The following is a 24,154-nucleotide window of genomic DNA, read 5'->3' on the forward strand; positions in this document are numbered from 1 at the left end:
AGCAGAGTTAAAACTTGTGCGCGTGTGAGTGAGTGGGTAGTGTGTGAGTGCGTGCGCTCGAGCCTTTCAAACTATCATAAAATGTTTAACCACAATACATTTTGATAATGAAACCACCGGTCTGGACTGAAGTGTTCAGCATTATTATCATTTTTCTTTTATTCCGTCACAGTGGTGACTAACATGAAGTACATAAAGCAAACTAATTAAAATTAAGTGATTTTATTCTTCATTCCGAGTACCTCTAGAAATATCAAAGAAACTCGTCTTTAAGTGATATGCCCAAGACAGTCATTACTGCCAACAGACCATTATTCCGACACATATTGTGGACAAAAATACATCACAAAGCACTCAAGATAATATCTGGACTGCTTTTTGATTCATTTTTGTCCAATATAGAGTAAACAGTCAAATAACTTGACATATTTACTCTGTAATGTAAATCAGACAATCGTTTACCAAAATGCATTAAGATTAATATTTCTAATAACAAAATACTTTACAATATCACAGAAAAAGGAGAATAAAACTTCGAAACCTTAGAAACGGTATTGAAGAAAAACTTCCCATACAGCAAACTATTCGAAACAGATATCAAACTTATCTAATAGGTTATACGGTTCTATCTCATGCATTTAATTTGATTTTTAATATATATATATATATATATATATGCTTAGTAATCTCATGCTGGTCATTCGGAAGTAAATATTCTCTGTCAACTCATTTCTGAATGCGAGCCCAAACTATTTTTTCCATAATCGTCACCGCCACTCCTGAGATACTAATTGGTCGATAGTAGGATACATCACCACCCTTCTGCAATGGGATTACCATACATTCTTTCCACTCCTGCAGAATCTTCCCTGTCCTGAGACTGAAATTATGCAGCCTGGTTAAAGTAATAACCAGATCAGCTGAACACTCTTTAAGTACTCGTGCTGATATCCCATTAGTTCCTATTGCTGAATTCTTATTCAGTTATTGTAACAGCTACTTCCGCCTTACACGCATGAGTTTCTTCATACAGTGAGGAAGTAGCAGTGAGTTCAGTGTTGCATAAAATACGTAGACATCATTTAGCAAAAAGCCTTGATTAGCTAACCAATTTCTTCTGCTTCACACACCATCTGCATTCAGTCGAGTTGTTATTATTAGTATTATTGTTATTACTGTGTAGGCATACGAAAATGGGTGCACGGTATATCGCTGTCCCAGTTTTTTTTAAAGATTTAAAGTGGTTCCAACTCCTGTTATTAATTTGAAAGTATTCCCAAATAACCCTGCTTATCACGCCAAAGACAGTGATATAAGATTCACCGAAATCGGCTAAGAAGAACCCAAATTTTGAAGTGTTGAAAAGTGAACAGAGAGGAACGCGGTCAACAACGAGCGAGGACAAATGACGTCGCCATCTATACAATCACGCCACAATTGCTCAAGGGAAGAAAGGTGAGTCATGAAGTGTATCAAATGCCTCGAGGATTTATCGTCTGACGGAAATCAAATAGCCTGTACGAAATGCAGTAGGATTCTACACTTAAAATGTGCAGGCTTTCAGATTTAAGGCAGCCACCTACGACGCAGCCGATTATACCGGAGACAAAATCAGATGACGAACTGAACAGACAAAAAAAATCCAGGTGAGTCATATAATTTGAACTCTTTAAATATACTAATAGAAAACGGTCTAGAGACCATAAAAGCCAGCTTAGTAGATCTTGTGTAAGAACTCTTCGACAAACAGAACAAACAAATAACAACAAAATCTAGCGAATATGAAGATTTGGTCAACCATAATAACTTAGCAGTGACAGAAGTGTTGCAAACGGTAAAAGACATTAAAAATGAGCATTAACGCGCTAAATGACAGGCAACACAATTTGATGAAAGAGACGTCCGAACTCTATCAAGAACTTCATTCTCTAAAACTACAATACGAACGTTTAAATCAGCAACAACATAAAAAAGATCTTATATAAACGGTCTTCCTGAAACAGCACCTACACAAAACCTCAGAGACGTGGTTTTAAAATTAGGCCATGCAATTGACATCCCCATACAGATTGAGATCGTAAATCGGAGTCCTAGGAAGAGCAAAAAACAAGGCTTGCCATGACCAGCACCAGTCATAGTTAGTCTTACAAACAAATCCAAAAAGAGAATCTCATAAAAGCCATAAAAGCCAGCAGACAGAAAAAAATACTTGCCAAGGACTTGAACGCATTGCAAGACAATACACCAATCTTCCTATCCGAATATTTAACACCATTCAACCAGAATCGGTTGTACCAAGCAAAAAAAGCAAAAATAGGAAAAACATTAACAATCTTTGTGGATGAGAGATGCCGAGATATTCCTGAGGAAGTCACAAACTTCAAAACCGATACAAATTAAAACTCAGAAAACATAGAAAGGCTGCCACAGTGAAAATAAAGTCTCCTAATTAGTTCAAAAAGAAGACCACAATAGAAACGAATGTGAACCACCAAGACAGATGCAATAACACCAGAACATTCCGTCAATTTCACTTTGATCAGACCTTTCAGATCATTCATTTGCACTTCCAAACATTAGCCTACTTCCAACACAGGAATCAGATCAATAAAAAATACATATATCCAACCGGTGTCATCCTCAGATAAGCTCATTAAAAAGCTTCGAGGATGCAAGCTTTACATCTCAACTGAGATCAACAACAAAAAAAAATTATTACTTTTTTTATTATTACGGGCTACTTCAAGGAGTCCTTACACTCATCGAGGGGGGGGCCCTAAACATCATATCAAGAACTATCCAACATTTGTGCAGTATCTATCATACTTTGCTTTGAACTCATTCACAGTCATGGCATCCGCAACAGACTCTGGCAACTTATTCTACTCATTCACTACTCCCTCCAAGCAAAAAATCTAGTTCTAACACCATTGTTAACTACACTCTTACTCAGTTTTCATGGATGTAGCATAGTTTTCCAACTACCAGATCTGTTCTGAAACATTCGCTCTGAATTATTCTTGTACAAATCTCTCAATAATTCGAATTCCTCAATCATATCACCCATTTTCCGCTTATCAACCAATTTCTGTAACCCACAAATCTTCTACCTGTTCTCGTACGGTTCATTTCATAGACCTCCTACCATCTTGGTCACTCGCCTCTGGATCCTCCCCATCTTCTCCTTCTCATCATCGCTAAGAATCCCTGGTGTCCAGATATGTCTGATCCAGATGGAATCTAATCAAAGCTCCATAAAGAGGAATGATAACTTGCTTGTCTCTGTTCGTCCAAGTAGTTTTAAGCAACCAAGTAATTTGATGAGCTACTTTAGTCATTTATGCTATGTGTCCCCTAAACTTTAACTCCCGATCCACTAACACTCCCAAGTCTCTGGCTTTGTCAATTTCCTGGAGTACAATTCTACCAATGTGGTATACAGCTGGTAATCTCCCGCCCCAAACAAATACACACAACCTTACAATTTTATCACTTAAAAGTGATATGCATTCTCCTTTGTCCAGTCTCCCAATCTATCCAAATCATCTTCCAGTGAGTTTTGAAGTTATTGCAGGATGATTTGGCATCATCTGTATTAACTGTTGCTCTACCTAACTTGGCATCACCGGCAAATAACCGAACATTTCCTCTCAGATACTTTCCTATATCGTTAGGAAAGGATCTGAGAGAAATGTAGAAATTAAACAGTAGCGTCCTAGAACGCCCTGAGGCACGTCACTAGTCAGAAGCCTTTTTTTTTTAGACTGTACTCCTGAATAAACTACTCTCGGATATCTCCAATCAACCACCCTCCTATCCATCTCAGTAACCGTATGTCCATTCCCATATGATGTAGTTTACTGATTAGAACTCCATGAGGTATCCTGTCAAAGGCCTTGATACTGCCAAGTCCAGCAGTATCACTCTAAAACCATTAATTTTGTACGACTCAGCTGTTACTGTATAATAAAAGCAAGCAAGTTACTGAGGCATGACTTACCCTTCATAAACCTTTGTTGCTCCCATATCCATTTCCATCTATCCATTCTTGTATATTGCTCTTGACCAACTTCTCCAATACTTTGGTAACAACTCCTGATATGCTGATCGGTCCGAAATTTGCTACATCAATCTTCAAGCCTCCATTATTCAATATAACTATTTTCCACACTTTCCACCCCCTCTGGATTAACCCAGAGCTGAGAGTTAGATTAAACAATAAGGTCAAGGGTACTGACAATTCCCTCGCCGCTATACCTAAAACTCGAGTTGGTATACAATCCAATTACACAGCTGTTCATTTTGAGTATTGAGATTAACCCAGCCACTGGCGAGGGCAAATTAGTCTTCTCAGTGCCGGTCCCAAGCCCGGATAAATGGGGAGGGTTGGCGTCAGGAAGGACATCTGGCCATAAAAAAAACCATGTCAAAACCAATGATTAAATGTTGGATAACAGAGAAAGGACCACGGCTAGGGTGTCCCCCATAAGCGACGCGCAGTTCTGTCGCCCGAGGACTGTGAGAAGTGGGCTAGGGCTACTGAACCAAGGACAGGTTCGGCTAAAGAAGCGAGTCCAACAGAAAGAGAGTGTGTGTAAAGTAAGAATCGGGTCGCTGAATGTGGGTACGATGAATGAGAAGAGTAGGGAGATAGTGGACATGATGAGAAGAAGGAAGCTGAAGATCTTGTACATGCGGGTTGGAATAGTGGTGAAAGAAATGAAGACGGTAAAAGAATCATAGAATATGCTGTGGTCTTCGATCTAGCTATAGCTAACACGTGGTTCAAGAAGAGAGTTGGGCATCTGATAACCTATAAGAACGGGGATAGAATGAGTCAGATTGACTATATTATGTGCCGTAGGAAACATCTGAAGGAGGTGAAAAACTGGAAAGTGATTAATGGAGGAAGTGTAGCGGCAGAGCACAGGTTGGTTGTGATAGACTGTGATATAAAAGGGGAAAAGAAGAATAGACGGAAGTGGTGGAAATTGGAAGAGGAAAGCCCAAGGAATAAGTTTAAAGAAAAGGTATTGAAAGAAATGAAGTTACTAGATGATGTGGAAGAATGGTGGGACGTTAATAGTCGGAATATTAGAAAAATTGGAGAAGAGGTACTTGGTATAACATCAGAAAAGGGACCGCCTGAGGATAAGGCGGCATGGTGGTGGAATGAGGAGGTGCAGTTGGAGATCAAGGAAACGAAAGAGGCAAAGAAAAAATGGGACATGACTGGAACTAGAGCCAACAAGGAGGCACATAGATTAGCGAAGAAAATGCAAAGAGAGCTGTGGCTAGGGCGAAAACGAGGGCAGTTGATGAGGTTTATGAAGAACTGAAGAGAAACGGTGGTGAAGCTCAGTTGTTGAGAATAGCGAAAGCCAGAGATAAGGCCTCGAAAGACATAACATCAGTCAAGCAGATAAAGGATGCCTCAGGAGTAGTATTACAAGAGGAGGACAAAATCAGAGGAAGATGGGAAGAATATTTCCGTAAACTACTAAATGAGGAGAATCCGAGAGAGAGAGGTGTGAGGATGGAGAGGCAAACGAGAGATCGGTGCAAGGTATAAGTAGAGAGGAAGTGGATTGGGTACTGAGAAAAATGAAAAATGGAAAGGCTGTGGGGGCAGACCAGATACCTGGGGAAGGGTGGAAAAGTTTGGGCAGTGAGGGCGTGGATATGTTATGGGATCTGATGAGGAAAATAGCCCAACAGGAAAAGATACCAGAGGAATGGAGGGAAAAGTATTCTCGTCCCAATCTACAAGGGAAGAGGAGATGTTCAAGACTGTGGCAACTATAGAGGGATCAAGCTGATGTCACACACACATTGAAGATATGGTAAAGAGTAATTGAAGGGAGGATACGGCAGGAAACGAAAATTGGTGAGGAGCAGTTTGGATTTATGCTAGGAAGAGGGACAACGGATGCGATATTTGCGCTAAGGCGATTGATGGAAAAATATAGAGAGATGCAAGTGGAGCTGCACATGGTGTTTATAGACCTGGAAAAGGCATACGATAGAGTGGCCAGGCAGGAGGTATGGAAGTGTATGAGGAAGAAGGGGGTGTCGGAGAAGTACGTGAGATTGGTGAAGGAGATGTATGAGGGAACAGAAACTCAGGTCAGGTCTAGTGTCAGCATGACAGAAGGGTTCCCCATTGTCGTAGGGCTACACAAAGGGTCAGTTCTGAGCCCCTATCTCTTTGACCTGGTCATGGATGTACTAGTGGAGGATGTCAAGAAGGAGGCACCATGGAGTATGCTGTTTGCAGACGACATTGTTCTATGCGAATCATCCATAGAGAAGCTTGAAAATACCCTGGAAGAGTGGAGAAAGGTATTGGAGGAGAGAGGCATGAAAATTAACCGGAAGAAGACTGAATATATGTCAACTAGGAGTGACGAGGGTGAAAGGCAGGGAAGAAATTCAAGTACCTTGGGTCGGTCGTCGAGAGGAATGGTGACCTGGATGAGGAAATACAGAACCGAATAACATGCAGCTGGATCAACTGGAGGAAGATGAGCGGGGTCCTGTGCGATAAGAGAGTGAGTTGTAAGAGGAAAGGAAAGCTGTATAAGATGGTGGTGAGGCCGGCGATGCTTCATGGCGCGGAGACGTGGCCTATAACAGAGGCACAGGAGAGGAAGATGGAGGTAGCGGAGATTGAAATGGATGAGTGGTGTGACAAAGAAGGACAGGATAAGGAATGACTACATCAGAGGGACGGTTAAGGTGGGACCATTTGGCAAGAAGATACAAGAAGTAGGCTGAGGTGGTTTGGACATGTAGAGAGGAAGGGTGAGGAGTATGTTGGTAAACGAGTGGAGTATATGGAGTTGGAGGGAAGGAGGAAAAGAGGCAGGCCCAAGCTCAGGTGGAGGGATAAGGTGACAGAGGATCTTAGGGAGAAAGGATGGAGTCTGAAGGACGCCCTGGACCGGAGAACTTGCAAGAGGAAGGTTAAAGATCAGTGCGCTGACCCCGTTTAACATGGGATAAGCATAGTGAAAGAAGAAGAAGAAGAAGAAGAAGATTCTCACTGAGATTCTATAATATGCTATGCACCTCATTTTCATTTATCTCAGTTTCTGTATAAGCATTTGGCTCTTTCGTTACTGCAATATCACTACCTGGATGATATTCTCTTGCAAAGTGTTCACTTAGTAATTCTGCTATTTCGACTGATTCAGTTACCCCCCCCCTACCATCAGCACTCGTTAAAATCATTCTGCCTTCTATCTTTTACTTGCAGCATTATGTTTTAAAAATCTTTCTTTCTTTTACTTCCAGCATAACGATACAATTCTTTTGGGTTGTCTTTAACTTGCAGAGCCAATTTCCTTTCATTCTCAGATTTCATACAACACTTTTGTCTCTTCTGGCCTGCTACTTATAATTATCATAAATGATATCAGATCAAGTGATGCATAATGATGATGCACAAGGTTTTCCTTCCACATCATGTTTCTCTTATGAATCTCTTGCTTAATTTGATTACACATCCATTTCACTCCTACCTTATATATTCTTCGAACTATAGAGACTAATTCTGATATCATATCGTTAAAATATTTTTAAATACATCCCACGGACTATTGATATCCTTCCCATCCCACAAGTGATAGCATGCGCAGAACCCAGCATACGTCTCATGCGGTCATACGTTTCCTGCTCTGGAGTTCAGCAAGTCACTTTTTCTGAACGTAACATTCATAAACTTAGCTACTTCCAAGTGATTATCGCATACTATCACCAACCGGAGATGGAATAGTTACTTATTTAACTAAAACCCAGTCTGACACTGTAATCAGATCTAACACTCTTTGACCTCGATTTTTTTTTCTGTCATGTGCTGCTTGAGGAAGTTGTCTCACAACAGCTCAATAAATTCGGTTTTATTCTTCTCTCATGAGATTTCACACCTATCCAATTAGTGATCGGATAATTAAATTCCTCCTATTATGATTACTCCTTTCGCACCCATAGTCTTTATTTGGTAATGCATTCCTTAGTTACTAGCAATCGATCCCCTAGGTCTGTAACAACACTACACTACGTATTTAATCTTGTTCGACATCATATCACACCAGACGGCTTCAAAGGTACTGATCATGAAAATCTATTACTATAATTGCAGTCAAAAATCTCAACTATAACTGGATTCGAGGTGTATAATACCATTAGTAGCACACCTACTCTCCCATACTGTGTATCCTTCCTAAATGCTAAGTGGAGAAATGCTAAGTGGTATCGTCTCCAGCTGATAGTGGTATCTGATGTTTCTACGAATGAGATGTCAAGTACATCTGAGCTTCTAACTGGGCTGTGATGAGTGGCTTTGGTGTGTCCGGCTATAACTACAGAGTGTTGTGTTGTATATTTGTATAAAATACATAGATACCACTCGATACCACTTAGTATTTCTGCTTCTAAGAGGCTGGTCCTATTAATGCCTACAATCAGAGATCCCAGCGTATTGAAAAAAGGCAGCAAACTCTATTCCTTCATTTGTTTCTGATACTCCTGAAATTCGTGTACAGACATACTAAGTTACGTGCATGTTTATTTTTTCATATTCTTGTGTAGGGTGTGCGTCATACAGTTCGACAAATTACAGATCTCTTTTCTTATCTTAAGTATGCAGACATCGTTACACATTATTGATAGGTCTGAACCGGACGAAGACACGTTTTCCCTTCATAATCATTTCCATAATAACAGCCATTCTCATCATTAACACAATTACCCAACATTGTCACTCTTATACAGATATTTTCACGATTCCTATCATCAGAATTCAGTTTCCCTGCCTCTTTGTGTTGCGTCTCATATCAATTCATAATTTTTGAAGACTCCTGATGCCAAACGCATTCAGATGCAGGTCATCCCTGTTACATAAATCTATGCTTACCTCAAACTCATTCCACACATCCCAAAACTCTCATCCATTGCTTCTACACAGTTTACGTCTCGAATAGTTTGCCATTGTAGCCCTTCGTAATCCTTGCATGATAACTATAGTTTCTTTAGACAACTATAGTGTCTAACATGAGAACTTTAAGACGATCATAGAATACCTTCTTCAAATTATTTTGTACGTATTGTTTTCATAACTTATAATGATACTTTTAAATGAACTTTCAGTTTTATTATAGATATCATGAATTTATATTAAAATTTGCATTTCATAATATTTATGATAAATATGGTTCTTTTATTTATTAAAGAAAATATTCGATTAAAATTTGGCACACCTCTTTACCATTTTACCTGTTTATATATAATTCATACAAGGAACATTTACATCCACAGGAACTTAGAGATGACAGGCATTGAAATCCACAGTAACAATATTATGATAGAATCAAACTTTATGCTGTATACAACCTACCTAGCATTTCCATACTGACTTCTGATTTAGACTACATCATCGAGTGCACAGATCCACTATTATAGCTGGAAATTTTAACGCCAAGAATACAGCTTGGTTTAGCTCCACAACATACAATAAAGGACCTACTTTATACAAATATACAAAACAAAACTCTAGTTATAGCCGGACATACCCAAGCCACTCATCACAGCCGAGTTAGATGCTCAGATGTACTTGACATCGTCATTTTCAGAAACATCAGATACCACTCAGCTGGAGACGATAAACGAGCTATCATCAGATCACAACCCCATCTAGCTTCAATTAGGTATGAAAGAGCAACTCTCTCCCCTGCACTTCTTTATAGCATGGGACAAGCTTTCTAGAATTCTCCCAGAGCACATCGGCACAGTACCCGTCATCCACAAAAAACAAGAGGAGATAGACATAGCTATAAACAATCTAACCAGCCAAATCAATAAAACAATAGAATAAGTTACGCAAGCCACTGTCTTCCACCCGACCAGTCGGATCCCTGAAAAAAATCATGGACCTAATCAGAACAAAAAACAAAGCTAGAAAGAGATACCACAACACAAGAGCCCCGCAAAACAAAACATTATTAAATAATTTAAATAGACAAGTCCGTGAATCTTTTCAAAAACACCGAAATCACGAATGGGAAACCAAATTAGCTACTACCAATCCAGAGGATCCCTCCATCTGGAAATTCTTGAGACCCCTCCGTACCAAAAGTCAACTCATACCCCCCAATAAAGGAATTGCTCTAATAGATAACCTAGAAACACAATGCAATCCGTCTTATGAAAACATAAACATCAACCTTATCTACAAGATTCACTGCCGGCTCAAGAAAGTTTCACGTCAGCATAAGGATAACTCAGAACCGATCATCCCCACTTCTCCAGCAGAAATAATAAACATCATAACTCATCTGAACAACAAAACGGCTCCAGCTCCAGATGGCATCACCAACAGATTAATAAAATTGCTCCCAGCACTTTCCCATAGCTTAGAAGACTCATGGTATCATACCTTTAAAAACCCGAAAAAGAATCCTCCACTTCCCGAAAGGTACAGACCTATCAGTCTTTTATCCAGCCTTTCTAAAGGTTACCGAAAACGTTATATTATGAAGGCAGAAACAGATGAAATAAATAAGTTTGTTTCATCTGTTTCTGCCTATTTGGGATAATTCCAAACAGATAAGTTTGGAATTATCCCAAATGTGCAATTCGGATTCCGGAAATCCTTTTGTGATATGCTTGTGGAGCGTATCACAAAAGGCTTCATCTGGAATCTTCATAAAGCTGCGGTTTTCATGAAGGCCCTGATGCCACACGTTATCGAACGGCATTCGATAACGTGTGGCATCAGGGCCTTCTTTATAAACTTATAGAATTTAAGATGCAAATTAAGTTAACAAAAATAATTTATGGATACCTCAAAGACAGATATATGCAAATTAAAATAAACCGAATAGTATCAACCTGACGTAAAATCATGACAGGTGTACCACAGGGCTGTCTTTTGGCTAATCTTCTGTTCTCAGTTTACATAGCTGACATCCCACAAAACCCGAGAACAACCATCACTGCACTTTATGCAAATGATACTGCACTACTAGCAAGATCTCACAGCCCCCAACTGGCAATCAGAAGACTTCAAGGCAGTGTTAATACATTGGAAAAGTGGTTGGCGGACTAGAGGATCCAAGTAAACTACATCTCTTCCCTTTTCCGTGATCTAGCAGAAACGTTCTTCACCAAGACAAGCAATCACCCAAATCCGCTGATCAAACAAGCTACTGACTACAATATAGCAGAATGCTGCAAATACAAAAGACTCAAGTCAATCCTACATCTAGCTGAAAACAGCTAATCTCATTGCCCTCACAGGGAGAGCTTAAAGCTCAATAAAATTCGACTCAAAGATTTTCTTCTACATAAAAAGGGAAATATGAAAAGCATATATGCTTCACCCATCCAGCCAGTAAAGTTCTACTTTTCTACGTTCTAGGTCTGATAAACAAAGCTTATCGTTATCTCCAAATGGATATGAATATCGTTAAATTCGCTAGCTAACAATGCTAGTTTTATGTGCATCAGTTGCTTTCTGTGCACTAATGAGTGTACTTCAATGAGTACACAATCTACTCATTTATTTTTAATAATGTGCTGCATGAAACACTTGTTTACAATGAAACTAAACAAGGTAAGTGTGTCTATAGACGCTTTTGCTTTTGTTTTGTTTTTTCGAAAATCATTCATTCGAAAGTGAAAAACTAATTTCTGCTAGACAAACATATTAATGGATGTTTACTTGAGGCTCTTAAATGGATACGTGACAGAAATTGTCTCAGAAAGTAACGTTTATCGTGTCAGGACTTTTCTGAAATTTTTGCAAGAGTTGCAAAAGTAATCGATTTGTTTAACTATATATATCAACTCTATATAGATTAACTCTATATAGATCTGTTAGAACTAGATGTTGCTATTGTCTAATGTGGTAACTATGGCAATATTGCTTGAAATTGCAAACGAAATAAATAAATATCTTTATCATAGCATCGCATCGTGCATTTTATTTTCATGTGCATGTCAAACTATAAGACCACAATAGAAGAATAATAATGGTGTTTGGCGGATCACTTGTTATGTTGTTAAGATAGCATTTTCTCTGCAGAGAATGATGAAAAAATCGAATATGACACACAACATCTACGCGTATTCACCAGGCTATTCTCCTGGAATCGTTGTCAAAATAAAAGCGTGTCCACAAACTTCTAATTATATATTCAAAAAATAAATGTTAAGGTATAGTCGTGTTCAAGGATAATAATACGACTTTGCTTTGAATACCAGTGGGTATGATTTGGATATATAATTTTAATTTATTCATTTGCATATTGATTGTTGTCAATGGAAAGCTGAGAGACGCACTTTCGTGTCTGTTGTTGAATAATGATGAACTTCATGGACATATCATATCTGTTTTCTTGAAAGCCAAGTTAGATACACAAGTGAAGTTGGTGCTGAGAAAATGCAGCGATGGTTTCTTACTGGACTTCTATGCTAATACTGGTTTTATTAACGTGCGACGTAAAATATTCTACCCATGACACATATTCAGGTAATTTTGGAAAATATCATTTAATTTTTTTTTTCCAAAATGTTTCACAGAATTATTTTAATATTTCACATAATTATTTTAGCATTAAAAGATAACTTTGATCGGTGTTATTGTATTGATATCAGTTACCAGTATATTGCAGAATAGATGGAGTGGGAAAAATGCAAGCTCTATATATATATATATATATATTTTTTTTAAAGTGTGATTTTTGGTTCAATTAGCATTAATTATTTCATCATCTTCTAGGGATAAGACCTAACTTTTCTCCCCACCTACCAAGAGTTAAAAAACCCGCTTTATGTATACTGCAATATCCCTTTCGATACGTGTCAATGATATTTCCTTCTTCTATTTCTCAAACTTTTAAGATCATCAGTCACTGTTCTTATGTATAGTTGCAGTATATGCAGCATCTTTTAGACTATTTTTCATATATCCATCGAATTGAGATATTTGAGCACATAGTCATCCACTGTTACCACGGCTTCAGAAAGCTGGTGAATAATAGTGTTATTCTTAGAAGCAAGTGGTATTTTTGAACATTGCAGATATACGATGTGATATCATAATCACGTTTGCAAGTGGCCTGAAAAATTGACTCACTTTTCACTGTCAACTAGGTCTAGAGAACTTGCGCAGAAAATTACATTAATACAATATTCAGTCCTGCATGTCGGTCAATTCAACATGCGTGACCTGGCACTTAGTAAACTTAAAATGACTGTTTAATATTATAGAAATCAAGTGGATATTAAATTCAGCATTATTTCAAACCCGAATGTAGAAACAATAAAAGTTTTGTATGCAATTTGACTGGAGAACTTACGGGAATACACTCGCCGGCATTTACGAGTTGCCCTAGCCGGATCTTATAGGAGACATGATCGCTATGCCATATATTCGCCTCCTATTGTTCCATTTTGATAAGGTTTCACTGCCCTGACAGCTGTTTCCCACTGGTTGGTTTTCGCCAGAGACCAGACAGAAACCGTAAGAGAGCAAAAACTCTCTTTCAACACTAAGGAACTTGAAACGTCGGAGAAGTGCATTTTTCGTAAGCGAACTCTCGGTTGTTGCGTAAAAGTATTTATTAAAATAAAGAACCAAAAGGCTTCAGTTCGACGATGCAAAGATTCTATATCAGAGATGTTCCTTATTACCCAGTCCAACTAAGCATCACCAACATATATTTCAATATTTCTCTCCAGACCATTGCCATTTTCCTTACCATACAGTTAAAAAAGGGGGTCTAACCACAGATCCTCATGTATCTTCATTGGTCACTCATATTACTCATGTTGTCTCCAGTTAGATATCCTCTCCAATCCACTAGAATAAGCCTATTTTACATAGCAACTAGCCCGTTACAATTTAAATAATAATAATAATGTTTTTTTTTTCAATTTCAAATAATACTTTATTATCTGTCAAATAAATTATATACAGGGTGACCATAAAATAACTTTCCCTCTTTTGGGGCATCTGTAGCTAAAAACAATAAACGGAATGAGACCAAATATTATATTGAGACTTTTGAAGGCATGGAGAGAAGAATTCCGCGAAAAAAGATTTAGTACCAAAAGTCGCCGATAGGGAAAATTTTGGCGCTGGAGGAGCCGAAAGCAGTCAAATATTTGCAGTAAAACGCAGGTAAAAAAGATTATGCAAATTTTACTGTACGTACGTGACAGCACCGCCACTAATTCCACTTAAAAAGAGCTGTACATACAATTTAATTATGCATGCAATTTATATAAGACATATAAATTGCACATATTTATATAATACGTACAATTTAATATAATTACATACAATTTAAGAGATCGTACTACAATTTTTCGCTTGTGGTTCATTTCAGATTCCAATTTATCGCATGCTTTGTACTGTGCGCGAGTCATCGAGTTCAACAATTCGTGCGTTATTAGTAGTAATGACGATTTTAGTAATAGTTTATAATCAGTTATAGTTCAGTTACACAGGATAGAATACACAATTATCTATCTATCTATATAATTTTATTTCAGTACAGAATGCTAGGAAAATAACTTATTTAAATTGCATAAATAATGATAATAACAACACGTTTTAGATCTTTTTTCACTTTCATATTTACAATGATTCATTGTAAATTTAAATTAATAATAATAATAATAATAATAATAATAATATTAATAATAATAATAATAATAATAATAATAATAATAATAATAATAATAAGTATTTATTATTATTATTATTATTATTATTATTATTATTATTATTATTATTATTATTATTATTATTATTATTATTATTATTATTATTATTATTTAAAGCACCTTTAGGGAATCTAAAGACTCATCGAGGGAGGGCCCCTACTCTTCAACTCTCTGTCTCCACCACTCAATCCATCAACTACAACGAACTACGACCACCGTCATCATCTACACTGCCGCCATCTATCGCCCATTATGATTGAAAGAATTCCGCATAATGTGCAGAATTCTTTCAGATGGCTTAGCAAAATTCAAACGTAGCTTGGTACATTCATCATCAGTATATATTTACACTATATATGTGCCAAGTATTCTATTTTTTTTAATTCAATAAAAACACATTAATTATATCCTTAGTAATTAATTCAGTATTTTCGTTATAATTCAGTATCATGGTTTTCTCAACATTTAAAATTTCTATAAAAAGAGAAATATTATTTTAATATATGTATTGGTTTATGTTTTATTATTATATTTTCCAGGATTAACATTCAAAACTGGAATATGTTTATTTTTATATTTATCCTACTCCTAAGGAAGTTGTAAATCCGTGAATGGTAGCACAGTAGAGTAGTTAAGGGTTACAGAAGCCGGAACGTTTTAGTGTGTGTGTGTGTGTGTGTGTGTGTGTGTGTGTGTGTGTACACTGTTATTAAAGTTGCCTCTGTTATACACACATACGCAAGCAAGCAATGCATTGTTAAAATATGCACGTATGAAAAATTTGTAATTTGCTTGTGCATTTATGTTTTATTGTAATATTTTATTTTATATTTTATATTTTTTTTTTATATTTTATCTCAAGAATCAGGTTCGAGTAACAACAGTGGTTTGATGACGTTGCTCATTGAACAACTTAGTCATCAACTTTCGGTCAGTTATACGAGATATCTCCTCTTATATTCCACGCATTCAGGTAAGAATAAACGTTTGGAAACAATTAATTTTTTTCGAATAAAAAATATTTTCTTTCAAAAATCATATTGAAATTCCTTCATATTATATATAAATACGAAACTATTTCCAACTAAATAAAAGTATTAGCATAGCCGAATTAGATTCAGTAAATATTGTGTTATAACTGGATACTAAATTTTATTTATTTCTTTAATTTATGTTGTTATTTATCATTTAATATAATTAATTAATTAACTGAACATGTATTAATTGCTCTTCTTTATACTTGTCACTCGATAAACAATCCGTGCATGCATTTCTGATAAAGTGTGATATTTTTGCAATAACAAAATCGCCAATCTTGTGATTTGTTGCAGATAACAGTTTATTTAATCGTGAAAATGAAGCTAAAGCATTATTTGAAAGGGGAATTTCTATTAAGCTATTTCAAGATAAGAAAGGCATGAAGTACTTAAACCGCATAAACGATCCCATGCATTTACGAGAGCAATATAGAAAACAGAATCGGTTCGTCGTCATTTACACATCTACAAGTGTTTTTCGTGTATTAAGTTTCCTTAAAATGGTAAGTACTACAGTTTTTCAGTATTATATATTCCTTACTCTAATCTTTTGCACCCAAGTATACTTATAAAACTTAAGAGTAATTTAATCACTTTATTATTATTATTATTATTATTATTATTATTATTATTATTATTATTATTATTATTACGAGAGACTTCCAGGAATTCAGGAACTCATCGAGGGAGGCCATACTATCACCACGAGCTGTTATCCCTACTCTTGAATTCATTCACGCTACTTACCCACAGAAAATTCAATGACAATCCATTCCAATCACGCCCAGCTTTCTTCTTTTTGCTAGTGTCTGCAGTCTAGAAATCTCAATATGTCTTCATAATCTGTCTTCCGCAATCTCGATATCATTTTTGAAACACTTTCCTTTGCACTCTCTCCACTGTATCAGAATCAACTCGTAAACGAGGAGACCAGACCTGAGAACATTAGTTCAAGTGAGATCTTATCAAGGCCTTCTAAAGCGGCAAAATGACATCCTCATCATCTCATGTCAAGGCTCGTTTCAGCATTGCAATTGTTCTCTGACTTTGTTTTACCAATAGTACCCTTGAACTTCATTTTCCTGTCTACTAAAACTCCAACATCCCTAGCCTCATGAGTTTCTGCAAGCATCATCCCTACAATATAATACCACATTGGATATCTAACCACACCAAAGTGAACGACCTTACATTTATTAACATTGACATGACAACCATTTTCACATGCCCACATTTACAGCCTATTCAAATCATCCTACAAGTACTGCATATCATCAGCATTCTTGATTACCCTACCTATCCTTGCTTATGTTTATATTGCTCATGATTACCATAACTGACATCATCCTTTGCACACGATATGCCTTCCACATCATCTTTTTCTTACAAATCTCTTGCTTAATTATATTACACATCCATTTCACTCCTACTCTCTTTATTCTTCGAACTCTCGGGACACATTTTGATATCGCATCATTTAACTATTTTTTAAATATTTCCCACTCAGTGTAGCTATCCTTCCCATCCAATAATTGATACAATGGCACAGATCGCAGCATAACCCTCAGTTGGTCATAATTTCCTGCTTAGTAGTTCAGCATGTAACCTTTTCTGAATGGAACATTCATAAACTTAACCATTTCCCAAGTGAGTATCGCATGATCACTCTCACCAACCGGAGATGGAATAGTTACGTCTTTAACTGAAGCCATCCCCCTGACACTGCAATCAAATCTCTTTGACGTCTAGTTCCTTCTATCACATTCTGCTTGTGGAAGTTGTCTCGCAAGCGCTCAATAAATTCAGTTTCATTCTTCTCATGCGAATTCAAAGCTCGGCAATCAATGTTCGGATAATTAAAGTCCCCCAATTATGATTAATCTTTTCGCACCCATCGTATTTTTTGTTGATGCATTTCTTCTTCACCAGCAACCGATCTCCCAGGTCTGTAAACAACACCGCACTGTGTATTTAATCTTGTTAGACTCCACCTCACACCAGGTGGCTTCAAACGTACTGCCACATGAAAATTTGCCACTCGTATTGCATTCATAGGTCTGAACTCTAACTGGATTCAATACATTTGATATCATTAGCAGCATGCCCCGTCTTCTCCTATCCTGTCTATCCTTCCTAAAAACACTGTTATGTTTTCACTCCATTCCAGTTAGTACGTATGCTTCTGAAAGCCAAGTCTCATTAATGCATGAGGTCCCAATACTCTACTCCTTTGTTTATGATACTCCTAACACTCTGGTACATACATAATAAATTACTTGCATGTTCTTTTGCATGCACATGTCTGTGGTCTGTATGACACAGTTCAACAACTTGCAGATCTTTGTTATCTAGTTCCTTACTTATGCAGAGATTGTTGCACATGCTTAATAGATCCGAACCGGACGAACACAGAATCGTTCTCTCTTCATAATTATTTCCATAATAACAAACATTCCCGTCATTAACACAGTTACCTAATACCCTCGCTCTTACACACAGATTCTCTCGATTTCTCCCATGAGAATTCAGTTTCCCCTGAATCTCTGTGTTAGGCTTATACGAGTATCAGTTACTAATTTTATACAAATACGAGCGTATACAAATTATACAAATCCAATCTTCCCTCAAACTCACACCACACATCCAAAAACTCGCATCCATTCCTTCTACACAGCCTACGCATTGAATCATTTGCCATCATGGCTCTGCTTCTTAATTCATTTTTATGATATTGAGGTGATATACTTACTATTTTCACTTTCTCACTCTTCAGTCTCGCTCTTCCAACAACTCTTTTATGTCTTCTCTCACACTGAACTTATCGCTAGTCGTTAGTGCCTACTAACAATTACGGTCTCGTTTACTTTTTTTTTTGTTTTTGAATTGCTTTCGTTATAGTTTTACTTTTTGCACCGAGAAAATTGACGTTATAATCCCCTTATGAATGGCATGTTTTATGGTAGGGTCACCGTACCAAATAACATCATTCTTTTTATAATCAACTTTACTTAGAAGATTTTTGTTACAAGATATTACGCACTAACTTCCTTTTTATTCTTCCTGTGTTTCTATAAACGCCGCTCGATTTTCTGTAGTTCCCTTGTCTGTCTTAATCTGCGTTAACCCAGCGATATCGGAGGTTAAATTATTTTCATTATCCTCTTTAATGTCTTCTTTAGCGGAGAATAACTATTTGTTCACTACTTCTCTAGTTCTTGTTAGCATTTCATTTCTTCTGCGTTTTTGGCGCCATTTTACCTCTAATTAATATTAAAATATTACAATAAAATATATTATAAAGATTAAATACTCTAAAAACGCGAAAATCTACTCTAATACACTATAAAACTCTAATTTTCTTATGAAAAAATACAATAAAACAAAATTCACCAATTTTAAAGGAGCGCTAAATTACACCGACCACTCAGAATATAACCTCGATCCCACTAATAAATAATGATTTATTATTATTATATTGTTTTAATTTATTACCGTATGTCCCTTTCACTCATATTTTTGCAGATTGTTATATTTTTCCATACAATCACTATTTTTTAGTTTTAATAATTTCATATATATATATATATATATATATATATATATATATATTGTTTTTTATTTTTTTTCATTTCATATATAGGTACCTCTTAGAGCAAAATTTACTTGTACATGGTTTATATTACTAGAACAATCTATTAATGGTTCCTATGTATTACACACGCTTTCAACTTCTCTTCCTGGTATTTCTGATGTGACTTTCATTAGCCCTGAAGAGGAATTTCCTTTACTACCTACGGTAAGTAAATCGAAATTTATTATCAACCCAATTGAATAAATTCATAAGTTACATTTTAAAAATACCCCACTGTATTTATTTATTTGTTAATTGTGGGCTATCAAATAATTTCTTTTCAATTAATTTTTAATATCAGAGACACAATAACAGATTTTCCTCTTCTTTTGAAACAAATTAACCCACGTCTGTCAAGCAGACGAAGGTTTAACTTCGTCTGCTTGAGAAACAAAGTTAAACCTCCATCTTTCAAGCAGACGACAGTTGGTTATCTTTTTCTTAGTGCGATTTAAAGACTATAGTGGCGATAGTGCACTATAGTCTTTAAATAGTCGATAGTGCGCGAAAAAGGCGCTTATTTGTACACCCATTCAAATAAAATGTCATTAAGGTGAAAAGTTTACGTTTTAATAACCAAATTTCAAACAAACCCTATAAATACAAAGTTGACATCGCCATTAACCCAAATAAAAAAAAAATTAAAAAGTAATAATTAGTACAATTTTCTTTGATTTGTGTTTCTGAAAAGTCATAAGCATATGAAAATACATGAAAAGTCATGTGTAATTGTTTCTATTTCTCAAGAAAAAATTGCATCTTTGATGCCATTTATTTCAAATATTTAATAATGTAACTTTATTTTCGTTAGCTGTTGGACGAAAGTCGTCTAGCAGACGAGGTTGGAAGTGTGCAATAGTACTCTCATCATTATCCTGAATTGATGGGCAGATAATTCATTGTATCATTTGGATAATGCTCGTGAACATGTGTTCAATGGAAAACATGTAATAAGACATGAAGGCCGGAACAAAAAACGAAAAAAAAAAAGACACTATTAAATAGTAGACTTTTATTCACAATAAAAGACATCACATATAAATATGTAGTAATTCACAGGTTTACTTTGTATGTTTACAGAAACATCCAAAATATAAGGTTGTTCACTACAGAAAGCCTGTCTTTGGATCCTTATCAGTGCCCACGATGATTTCCTATTCTACAAGAAACTTTCAGAACTTTTCTTTATGGGTTCCAGAGTGTCGAAATTTGGAAGGCCAGCACTTGAGAATAGCGCTTAAAGAGGTATGTATCTTAGCTAAAAGAAAGACTCTACGATGTAATTCTGAAGTTAAGATAGGGCTTCAAAATGTACTAAAGATTGGTTGCTCGTCGGTCTGAATATTTTATTAAAATTTAATTCTGTACACACAAAGAACAAATTATCTGTTAGTAGATTAAACCATAAAAACACGAAGACGCTAGTAATTAATTTTATTAATTAGTTTAGTTATTAAATAGAAAACTTAAGTGCTATGCTATGATTGCACCCTATAACGAACAACTCCACACAAAACCCTAAACTGTGGATAAACACAGCTGCATCCTGCATTGTAATTAACTACAGATGATATAAATATAAAAAGAGAAATAAAAGTTAATTATTTTTGTTGAAAATAGTTTAATATCACTGCAATAAGAGATATTCTTGGGATACACCATTAAGGGTGCTAAATAAATATTAAGGTATTTTATATTTATATAATATAAATAATTTTATATATTTAAATATATAAATATAAATAATTTTATATATTTAAATATATAAATATAAATAATTAAATTAATAATTAATTAAAGTATTTTAGATTCAAAATTAGGAATTTGTATTGGAAGAAATGACTAAGTGTGATTTTGTAGAAATGAGGAAGTGCATTTTTCCTTTTTATTGAAAATACTGAACTTCTGTCATAAAGAAAATGATTCTACTGGATCGATGTCTTAAGACTGTTTAGTTTTCATCAATCCATTCAAGCTTATTTCATATTAATCTTATTTTACTTATTTTTAGTGGTTTGTGATATAAGCTGTCATCTAAATGACAGAGAAATAAAAGTGTTATTTTTTTATTTTAGTTGTTATTTCATAATAGTATTTTTTTTCTTTAAAGACACTCTTTGCCAGCCTGACAACATCCCCAAATGGAGAGTGTAAAATGTCTTCTGGATTAGACGTGAAATTCATGAAGACATTTGCTGAAAAATTGAGGTTTAAGTAAGTGCTTATACAATATCTATATTCTTATAAATGGAAGAAATATATTTTACAAAGAAGCATGTTTTACTTCTGCCTGTAAAATATAAACTTCATTTTCTCTAATATTTGTGCATAATATAATTGGAAGATATCACTTTCTTTATACTTTATGTTACACTAAAACCAAGACAATTGCAGAATTAAAGATAACAAGAAATTATATACTTGGTTGTATCCAAGTGTAAGCGAACAAAGTTTGCGCCTGAAGTATTTTCAGGACTGAGGCAACTCGTGGCAAAGGTGGTCTGGCTTCACATCACTTGCCTTAGTATCCCATAATGCAAAGCACATCTCCTTGCGGACATATATAATGCTATGCATTATGGAAATGTTCACTACCCAGACCCGTTTCGACCTTTATTGAGGTCTCATCAGTGGTATCCAGACCCAGAGGTGATAATTTTGTTTGCTTACACTTGAATGAAAGATTAAACGAAGTATATAATTTCTTAGTATCTTTAATTTATAGTATAACCAAGTGGAAACTTTCATGAACTTCGGTAACTATCTCTAATCCAGAGTATTATAATAATAAGGTGTGACACCTTTTGGCAACTCGTATATAAAAATATGACTTCTGCATTACTTCAACATTGGTATCACCTCTGGGTCTGGCTCCCGCTGATGTGCTTTTGTGCTGAAGTGGTTGTGGCAATGCTTCAGTCAATGAAGTTTTAAATGAGGCTCGGCTATTGCTGTTTCCGGGTCTGGCTTTTACGGATGTGCTTGTGCGCAAAAGGGACTGTGCTTTCTCCGAGATATGAGCGGCTCTGCTTGGGGGTAGGGTTTTGCCTGTCTCTGAGTGGGGCCACCCACTGCTGAGATTATGGTTGGGTAAAGCCAGCCACTTGGGGGGAGCCAACGCTGAGTTAATGATCACTCCGGTCGCTCATTGTTGGGTGATGGCCCGAGTTTTTGGAGAGGTAACCCCGCACTTAAACAGGAAAACCGGTCTGGGTAGTGGCCCTTCCCGTAATGCATAGCATTATATATGTCCGAAAGGAGATGTGCTTTGCATTACGGGATACTAAGGCAAGTGATGTGAGGTCATACCACCTTTATCACGAGTTTCCCCAGTCTTGAAAAGACTTCAGGCGCAAACTTTGTTTGCTTACATTTAAACCAAGTATATCATTTCTTGGTATCTTTAATTTATAGTATAACAAAGTGGAAAAACTTTCAGCAACAATTGCCGAATAATTTAAGAATATTACTGTAACAAATAAGAGTTGACGATTGTATGCTGGCTTTGTTGGCGTATCTGTTCGTCAATCTGTGGCTTCTATTCATACTTTGGCCATGGATGTTTTGAGAATGTCTTCAGGCTCTGAATGAATTCCATTACATCATAGGTCACCTTCCTTACTGCAAACTTGAAGTGATTTGAAAATGTCCCAGGTTTGTCTTCCAGAAGAGTTTAAAACTTATCTTCATATGTTTTCACGATTAATGCTAGAACACCCCGGAAAAGTTTGAATCTCGACATATCTCGCTAGCTATGCTCGAAATCATTGTTTCAGAATTAACAACAGTCCGATATCGTTTTGCTAGCTCTCACATGTGTGTGTGTGTGTGTGTGTGTGTGTGTGTGTGTGGTAAGAGTCCTATAGCACAGGAGCAAGAACGTATCGAGCTCTTCATCCCGTTAAATATTAAAACGAAAGAAAAAGAAAAGAATAAATTAGATAAGTGAGTCATTAAAATAGTCCCACAATCCTCAAATTACATCTCTCAATGGAAAAGAACAAATACCTTTACCAACACACTTTCCATGACTCAATACAAAAAAGTTCCAACCATAATCACTTACATTTAGATAAAAAACATGGAAAAATTGTGGGGAAAATAATGTAGTCGTCGATGACATAGCACTGGATGGAGTGGGTGATAAATATCTACTTACTAAGCAGTAATTTTATAGTCTTTGTTCTGCTTTTTGCAACTCTGGCCAGAGATTTCTCTCTTTTGGACATTCAATATCCATCATTATGGACACTTTCATTTCCACAGAGTTCCCACTCAATGCCGAATTACTCTAAGGCATACTCTTACTAAGAGCAATCCTTTCCACTGTTTTGCTGACGAAAGTACATATTTCCATTTTTCTTCTATAGCTCGCAAAAGCTGTAGGACTCAAATGATCCAATCTACATGGTCTTCCAAATCTGAAGCTAATAACAGAGATCAATCTGCCATTCTTCAATGAGCGAAAACCTACGTTATGAACTTTAGTACTGTCAAAATCACATTATATCTTATCCATAGCCACTAAGATCTTGTCTTAAAAAATGGATAATATTCAGTTTATAGGCAAAGACCAGATTTCTCTTCTTGAGAATAACTTGGTATTTCGTTATCATTTATCTTGGCATCAGTTCAAGACTACGTTTATAATTTCTAACATTATATACCTTCCAAATTTGCCCAAACCCTAGACCACTCCCATTTTGCATGATGCATCAAACTTCTTCCTAAAACGCATCATGCACAGACGAAG

At 36.1% G+C, this 24,154-nt stretch overlaps 1 protein-coding gene across 1 annotated transcript in view; it reads left to right on the top strand.

The window, feature by feature from the left end:
- LOC150094855 (glutamate receptor ionotropic, kainate 2-like) overlaps positions 1 to 24,154 on the top strand; it is a 58,353-nt gene that overhangs the window by 14,557 nt on the left and 19,642 nt on the right. Inside the window, exon 2 of the mRNA XM_090411680.1 lies at positions 19,411 to 19,566. Coding sequence (XP_090267806.1) covers positions 19,411 to 19,566 — 156 coding nt within the window. The remainder of the gene's footprint in view (positions 1 to 19,410; positions 19,567 to 24,154) is intronic.

The sequence above is a fragment of the Typopeltis vanoorti genome, chromosome 21 (assembly GCF_054136105.1).
Source record: "Typopeltis vanoorti isolate ZY-2024b chromosome 21, IOZ_Tvanoo_1.0, whole genome shotgun sequence".
Classification (NCBI taxonomy): domain Eukaryota; kingdom Metazoa; phylum Arthropoda; class Arachnida; order Uropygi; family Thelyphonidae; genus Typopeltis; species Typopeltis vanoorti.